The 8,490-nt window shown below is 51.8% G+C and overlaps 2 protein-coding genes across 2 annotated transcripts; both read right to left on the bottom strand.

Annotated features, from left to right (window-relative positions):
- Positions 1-1,131: 1,131 nt before the first annotated feature.
- On the bottom strand, positions 1,132-4,698 carry LOC123124818 (uncharacterized). The gene is made up of 4 exons (XM_044545372.1): positions 4,237-4,698; positions 3,729-4,154; positions 3,465-3,614; positions 1,132-2,370 (listed from the first exon to the last, which is right to left on the bottom strand). The coding sequence occupies exons 1-4, from the start codon at positions 4,681-4,683 to the stop codon at positions 2,155-2,157; spliced, it is 1,239 nt and encodes a 412-aa protein (XP_044401307.1). The 5' UTR covers positions 4,684-4,698; the 3' UTR covers positions 1,132-2,154.
- A 1,550-nt stretch (positions 4,699-6,248) lies between these two features.
- LOC123124817 (E3 ubiquitin-protein ligase RNF144B) lies at positions 6,249-7,969 on the bottom strand. Its single transcript, XM_044545371.1, has 2 exons — positions 7,189-7,969; positions 6,249-6,534 (listed from the first exon to the last, which is right to left on the bottom strand). Exons 1-2 carry the CDS (start codon positions 7,854-7,856, stop codon positions 6,363-6,365), a joined length of 840 nt encoding a protein of 279 aa, XP_044401306.1. The 5' UTR covers positions 7,857-7,969; the 3' UTR covers positions 6,249-6,362.
- Positions 7,970-8,490: the final 521 nt, after the last annotated feature.

Raw genomic sequence — 8,490 nt, 5'->3', positions numbered from 1 at the left:
CGATGCAGTCATGCCATCGTGGATGACGCGGTCGATGCCGTCGTCATGACGCGGTCATTGCTGTCGTCATGGTCACGTCTTGCAGAAAAATCTGTCAGAGGATGCTAGTTGTCCATCTTGTGGACGAGGCGGCGGCGGTGTGTCGACGATGATGTTGGTGAAGACCACGTTGATAGAGACCTTGGCGATGAAGTGCCGGCGTTGCAGCGGCCTGTCGACGATGATGATCGCTCAGAGGCGTTTCTCATGGCGACGGGTGTCGATGTCGTGTCGTGTCGAAGAAGTCGATGAAGAATTGCACGCTTTCCACACTGACCTAGCGTGTGGATGGTGCATGCCGATGTAGCTTCTCGTAGATGTGCTCGACACAAAGAACTTTTTTTCCTTTGGCGCGATGTAGTCATACAGCTTGGTGTTGATGTTCGGCTTGATGTACGGGTGTCGGTGCAGAAGGTTGAATCGATGGAGGCTGCGCCTCGTTCGCGCGTGTGGTTGTTGCGGTCTTTAGATCCCTGGCTGCCCTGATGCTTGACGTGCTCGCGTAGCGGCCGACCTGCATTGCTACTGTCCGGCGTCCGTGCAGGACGCGTAGATTCGACGACCATATCTACAAATTCGACGACCCTCAGATTCCGGTGAAATTCGTCGAATTTGTTTGTAGCTAAAAGAAAAGATGATCTACTGGAATTTCGAAAATTGAAACTAACCTAATCTATGGAACCAATCTGATCATTGATCCATCGGGTGCGGCGTCCTCGGGGAGAGGAGATTAATTTCCCCGGGGCCAGCGCGCTGCAGCGTCGTTGGACAAACCGCTCTAATATCATGTAGAAATTGTAAGATGATAATATTGTTTTATTGTATTGATCTGACCCTCGTGGGAATATATATAGAGTACAATATGGGGTGAGACTTAGGAGTACAAGACATCTATGACTTGGAATACACTCTAGAATCCTAGTCTATCTCTATGTCTTACATATATGTATTCTAATACTAATTACCGTAATTTGCGCCGTAATGGAGTAGATTCCTATCTTATGCGGTGCCGCAGACACGGCGGTGTCATCCGAGAAGATTGCCGCACCACCCCTAGTGCCGAAGGCAGGCATAACTGTGCACATCTGATGAGCGACCCCCCTACTTCTCTAACTAACTGTCGATCCCACATTTTAATTTTCGTCTCTTGCAGGCAAAGAATCACTTTTCTATGGGCGTCGGCGACCTCGCAGACGTGCCGGCGAGCCGGAGCGCAATGATCCGAACAAGATGTCGACGCAACCATGAGGAGGAAGGAGGGGAAGATGGTTTCCTGGGCAATGTTGCAGAAAAAACTTGTTGATACTGACGAGTGTGGGAACCTCGTGCTCGTTACTCCAACTGAATCTATGGTTCTTGCATTTTATCTCTCGAAGAGCAGCCGTGTCGATCGCCGTCCTAAACCTACCCATGATGCGGTGGTTGAGGTTAAGGTTGTCTTTGTCCTGAGCCTCATAGATTGCGTTGAAATCGCCGTTCATGAGCCACGGCTCGCCGGCGGGTGGCGCACTGCTTACTAGCTCGAGGAGGAACTAATCTTTAGATGCGTCGTCTGTTGGTCCATACACGGTGGTTAGCCAGAAGATTTTAGCCGATCTAATTACCGTAACTTGCGCCGTAATGGAGTAGTAGTAGATTCCTATCCTATGCGACGCCACAGACACGACTGTGTCATCCCAGAAAATTGACGCGCCACCCCTAGTGCCCAAGGCAGGCATAACTATGCACATCTGAAGACACGGTACCCCTACTTCTCTAACTAACTGTCGATCCCACGTTTCAATTGGATAGTTTCGTCTATGGGCGTTGGCGACCTCGCAGATTGCCGGAAAGTTCAGGCCGCGCACATTCCAGCTAACTATGGGGCATTGGATGTCATCCATGGGGAAACAAAGAAGTTCTCTGGAAGCAAATTAAACTACTGAAAGTGCAGTACACCACCCTTACAACCGAGGCATGCCGACGACCACCAGTAGGCCCAAAACTACGCCGGCAGGAGAGATCTAGAAGAAGTTTAACTAGCTGATTAATCCACACACACAGCTAGTGCTTACATCGGCCTTAGCCGCCCAGTTCTTAACCGCCAAGTACAGGAGGAGCTAAAGGAGGTGGCCGTTACACGGAATGCCACCCGGGCGGGCCAGTCTTGCGCTTGGGACGAGCCGTCGGTCCAGCTGGGATTTGAACTCCTTGCGCGTTGGCTGTAGTCGCCGGATTAGCTGCAGGGCCATCAGCTGTTGACGTTGCCGTATCTTCAAGTTCAGGCTCCGGGACGCTGACATTGCGCCCTTCATCTTCAGCAGGCTTGGCAGTGGGCGAACCGGAGGTGCGCTACGGCATATGCATGGAAAGTGAAACGTGAGCTGAAGTTTTAACAAGTTGTGTATGCTATAGATATTCGTCAGTTAAAAAAAGTGCAGAAATTCGTGCAACTGTACGTCAGAGAAAAGCCAATAATGTGTACTCTGCGCTACTACTAATCGATAACAAACCCATGTGAGATTTTAGCAACAAGACCTGATATAAGTACTAGCATGCTGATCCTATATCTATATGCTCAAGCAAGAGGATCGTCCTTAAAGTTGAATGCCTTCAGAACATTCATATAGCTGTACCAACACCCAAATACGTTTGGCAAACTCTTTCTCCCAATAGAACAGCACTGAAGGCTAAAAAAAGTTTCAGGAAAACATGAAATGGGGAAGGTGTTGTATCTTTCAGGATATCGTACTACATAGCATTATTGAGGAAGATGGAAACAAATACTAGAAAAAATCCAAATATTTTTTGTAGTATACATGGTCGATCATTCTACTCGAATATGAAGTTTCACAAAGAAATGACACCCACGGCATTCTGGGCGAAAAAGACAAAATATTTGCTATATTCGAAAGACTATTTGAAGGAATAGTAAGGTCGGATTGTATTTTCTTCACTACAGAATATCCCGATGCCATTCCTTCACGAAATTTCTTAGACGAGTAGAATGCTCTACCAAGTTTGATATCCCAAAGTTTCAGAATTTTTTGAATTTTCTAGTATTTGTTTCGAATTTACTATTCACGTGGGTGCGCGTGGAACCATGTTCACTTGTGTATTTTCGGAGGGAAATTGCCTACAACAGTCATTCTAAAACCATCTACTTGTATCAGCATTCAGCAGTACAGAATTTGCTAGCAACAGCGTCTAAATAACTACTGACAGGAAACAATAAAACAACTTGCTCTTCCCAAAGTTGCATTTCAGGCTTCAAGCAGATAGGCCGCCCGCCCATTCCCCACACAGCGTGCATGAAGCAATAAGGTGTACAGAGCAAACACATCAAAGCATGTTTCTACTCTAGTTCATAGCCTTCATATGGGACAAGCAATGATGGTTTCTACCGAGTATTGACACTGCAATGGCAGTAAGGCAGGTAAACTCACCAGCCTCTTTGTCTTTGGTGCACTCTGCTGCTGCTTGATTTTCTCTTGTTCCCACAGGTATTTTTGGTAGCTCCACTTAATTTGATCCTCTTTTGGTAGCTTGCTTCTTGCATACGCCTCAAGCAAGGGCATTTCCCACTTCTTGGTCCCCTGCAAATGCAATGGCGAGTATACATTGTCAGTAAGTAACCTGTACATATTTCTCAAGGGGCGTTCACAGCTTCTGAAACCTCCCCTGTTTAAGCTACAGATTCTGAACCAAACCTGCGGTTTCGACACTTGCTCGCCGCCACCATGGTCGTCGGACGGCTTGGCAGGCTGGGGGTTGTGGCCCTCGCCGTGGTGCACCCACACCGTGTACCCTGGCATGAAGCCGTTCCTGCCCAGATCCAGCTGCATGGCGTACTTGGTCCTCGGCCGCCTGTTGCGGTTGCGGCAGCGCGCGCAGGGGCACAGCATGCCCACGTCCTGGCGCTCCGGCGGGACGCCGCGGAAGGCGCGCTCCACGAACTCGGTCGTCTTCTCCACCCACTCGGGGGTGATGGACTCCCTGCTCTGGCGGCCCGTGTACATCCAGCTGCGGTCGTCCGCCATCGTCGCTGGGCCTCCCTCTCCCTGCGGCGCAGCCCGCGCCCACAGTTGATCCTTCTTTGGTGGCTTGCCTCTTGCACACGCCCACTTCTTGGTCCCCTGCAAATGTCAGTAACCTGCTGAAACCTCCACTGTTTAAGCTACAGTTTCTGAAACCCCTCTCAGATGTTCAGAACCAAACCTGCGCTGATTTCGACGCTTGCTCGCCACCGCCGGCGCCATCCTTCATCCCGTTGAGATCGCCGTTCTCTTTGGGGTGGTCGTCTGACGGCTTAGCAGGCTGGGGGTTGTGGCGCTCGCCGTGGTACACCCACACCGTGTACCCTGGCGCGAACCCGTTCTTGAACAGATGCAACTGAATCTCGTCCTTCGATCTGTACAGCCTGAACTCGCAGCGAGCGCAGGGGCACAGCACGACGGCATGGCGCCCCGGCGGGAGGATGCGGAAGGCGCGCTCCACGAACTCGGTCGTCTTCTCCAACCACTCGGGGGTGAACTTCTTCCTGCTCTGGCGGCCCGTGTACATCCAGCTGCGGTCTTCCGCCATCGTCGCCGGCCGGGCCTCCCTCTCCCTGCGCCGCACGCCACACATGGACATGATTGTAAGCTCAGTCAGAAACCGAACCATTGCGGGAACACGAGCAGATCTGCCGCTCCGAGCAGCACAAATGGCAGCGAACTGACCTGAGTGCCGGCCGGTTTCTTCTTCAGACGTGCGATGCGAGTGCGACCTTCCCAAACAGCAGGCTCGGACGCGGGGACGAGCGGCGGCGCGAGTAGAAAAGGGCGCGGAGGATGGAGGCGCAAGTGGAGGATGTAGGGTTGGGGGGGTTTGGGGGCACTGCAGATTGCAGCCGGGGGTTTGCCGAGTGCGCGGTGGCGGGAGAACGTCGGCAAAGAGACGGGCAGACGGCAAAGCCTTTGCCGAGTGAGCGACGCATTGGCGTATTGCTCCAGTACGTATTCCCGAAAGGCCTGAGCGCCTGGGCCTTATTTGCTTGTAGCTGGGCCAGTAGAGAAATCAGCAAATGGGCCCGAGAGGCCCGAGAAGATGAACTTCTCTTCAAAAGTCGTCGGAGCCAGGCACAATTTGTTGTATCTAGATAAATTGACCCCCCACAGGAACAGAGAGGAGAGAAGTTCATCTTTCCCCCACTGGAACAGAGAGGAGAGAAGTTCATCTTCTCGGGCCTCTCGAGCCCAGCTACAAATTGTAGCTGGGTCATTGTAGTTATAGTGTGGGATCCAACAATTTGTAGCTGGGATCCAACAAGTTCATCTTCCAGCCGGGCACACTTGTCTCCTCTCTGAGCCGGGCACAATTTGTTGGATCCCACACTGTAGCTGGGCCGTCATCGCCCCTCCCTTGTCGGAGCCGGGCACAATTTAATGTATCTAGATAAATTTAAGACAAGAATTTTGGGACGGAGGAAGTAGTAGACAGTCAGAAAGTCGTCGTGCTATGGCCCCATAGGACCAACGCATCAAAACATCAACCGCCGCCGATGAAGAGAAGCTTAGATCGAAAGGATCTAACCTGATCAATGGCGAAACCAGGAAATATGTATTAGGGGGGCCAAGTGCCGCTAAAACAAGTTAGGGAGGGCCAAACTATAGCAAAATAGATTTTCAGCAGCAAAAGATTACTAATTATGTCACTGTTCATAGCAGATTAGCAGCAAAATCCAGATGTTAGGGGGGCCAGGGCCCCTGCAGGTCCCCCTGTCTCCGCCACTGAACCTGATGACACATGAACAAAGACGAATAAAGACCGGATCCGAGCGGATCCATCAAAGACAACCACCAACTGAATCGCGCGAGATCCGCCAGAGACACACCTCCACACGCCCTTTGACGATACTAGACACAACATCAGGACGGGGGCAAGACGGGGAGAACTTTGTTCCATCTTCAAGAAAAGCAGCCGTCGTCTCGTCTTCTTGACCATGACACAAACTCTAACAAAACTTTTAGAAGCACCTGAAAACGAAGCCCTTCCGTCGGCAAGGACCGGGATCCACCGCGCACCCATGGCCCTAAGGTCACAGAAGACATGTGAGATCGGCGGCGCGCCGATGGGAGGCAGAAACCCTAGCGGCCTTTTCTTGAAGGTGCCCATAGTTGCCAAGTAATATCACAATCCACGGCAGCATGAAGCACAATAGACAATGCATACATGCAAGAGAATGGAAGGGAAAATGAAAATATATATGTACCACCGGTAGTCCTCTGTTTGGCTTCCTCACTCAAGAGTTCAGCACTACTAATTAGTACTCGATCAGTTCAACAACCGTCGACTCAAAGCATTTACATGACCGCATCCTTGCCGAGAGTCGAGGAAAGGCCAGCGCTTGGCCCGGCCCCGATGAGCTCAAAGCCGGCGTCGAGTGGTATGAAGTCCTCCCGTCGCGAAGCATAGCATCTGCACATCCCCTCTGCCCGAGACGAGCCACAGCCATAGCAGAAGACGGAGCCACACCTGTGGATCACAAGAGCCGACAAAGATTCAGTACTCCCTCCGTAAACTAACATAAAAGCGTTTGAATCACTATTTAAACTAATATAATAGCATTTAGATTATTATTTTAGTGATCTAAACGCTCTTATATTAATTTAACATACACAGAGAAATTGTCACTAGTAATGGCAGACTCAGAGAAATTTGCCTTCATGTTTTTGGTTGGGGTTCTGAATCTTGGTGTTTGTTAACATTGGTTTTGCTATACGAAATGGAACCGGGGAACCGATCCCCGCTGATCTGAAAAATGGAACTCATATGCTGTCGTCGTCGTCGGTCAAGTCAACAGGGTTTTTCAAGTCAGTAGTCAACCCAAGTCTACAAATTTATAGATGCTCCTACGAAGACTACAAATCACAATCAATGGTTCACAGGAAAAGCGACTGCAATTCAGACAGTGTCCTCCAAAATTGAATAACCAAATTCTAAGCAACAGCTGCGTTTGACAATCCTCCTTCATTGTTTGAAACGGCCATCGGAAAAAGTCGCACAAACCCTGGTTCATAATCTTAAGCAAGTTTGAAGATTTAACCGAGGAGGAAACTTGCAGGTGAAAGTCAATTTAAGAAGTAGCCAGCAGCAGCAGTAGTACGTTGTTACCGCGGTTAGTTTTACCTGCACAGCATGCTCTTGCACCCGTCGATCCGGTCGATCATGGCGCGGCAGCTCGGGCAGCGCATCCAGCTGCGCCCCACAGCGAGCCGGTCGAGCGCGCACCCTTGGCCGCCGTCGTGGCGGTCGTCCCAGGGCTCCTCGCACAGCAGGCAGAAGGCGCGCGAGCACCCAGGGCAGGTCGCCTCCTCAGGCACCTCGCCGACGGCGGCGCCGCAGCCGGCGTCGAGCACCACGAGCTCGCCGCAGTCCCGGTAGGGGCAGCGCGCGCGTCCCGGCCCGACGGCGCGCTCGCAGAGCGCGACGCACCAGGCGTCGAACACGTCCATGACGAGCAGCTTCTTGCACGCCTCCGGGTGCATGGCGCCGGGGCAGCCGGCCCCGGCCGCCGGGCAGGGCACGGGCACGTTGCCGTCCGCGACGCGGGCCTCGATGTGGGACACGACGCAGGCGACGCAGAACTCGTGCGCGCAGGCCGGCGTGGCGCGGAACCGGTCGAACACCAGCTTGGGCTCCATGCAGACCGCGCAGTGGAACCGGCCGATCTCGTCGTCGCTAAGCGGCGGCACGCGGGACGACGATGAGGACGGCGGCCGGTCCGGCATGGAGCCCCGGATGAGCTCCTGCAGGCGGAGGTCCTGGACGTCGAGCTCCGGCGCCGCGCTCGCCATGGGACTGCGTGGGTGGAAGGAGGTTGGGTTAGTGGGGAGGTGGGAGGTGGGGAAAGTCGTCGTCGGTCGCTATTTTGTACAGGGGGCACGCGCTCTTGGTGGATTGGCGAGTAAGAATCGGAGGAGAAGATGAAAGGTAGCTACACTTCTTGGATCGTGACAGACCAGAACACAAAGTGCCGAGGATGATGAGTCATCTTTCCACGACCGAGCCGTCCACGCCTCGGAAACTCAGAATCGCAACGAGGACAGAAAACATAAACTTCAAGGTATAGTAGTACATGAGAAGTACGGAGTAGTTACACAAATTAAAATTAAATGTTCGAGCTACAGCAGTTTGATAGCTGAGCTCCGATAACAGGAATGAACCCGACGGTACTTGCTAGGTCCGGAATATCCTATCTCGGTTGTGTTATTTACTTATTTTCACAACTTCTCCCTGCATATTGATATTGACCTGCACGGTTAATATACTTCGCAGAATTTGTACCTAAGAAATTCAACCCTTCTTGAATACTGCGGGGGCTGTTATTGATTGCAACAAAGGCAATGTCACTTTTCATGTTAATGGTAATGAGCATATGGTACACTTTTCGAGGAAACAACCTCAAGTCCACAGTATCAATTCTATTGG

Source organism: Triticum aestivum, chromosome 5D, assembly GCF_018294505.1.
Source record: "Triticum aestivum cultivar Chinese Spring chromosome 5D, IWGSC CS RefSeq v2.1, whole genome shotgun sequence".
Lineage (NCBI taxonomy): Eukaryota > Viridiplantae > Streptophyta > Magnoliopsida > Poales > Poaceae > Triticum > Triticum aestivum.
Note: the sequence above shows the minus strand (reverse complement) of the source record. Positions and strands in the feature narration are given on the sequence as shown.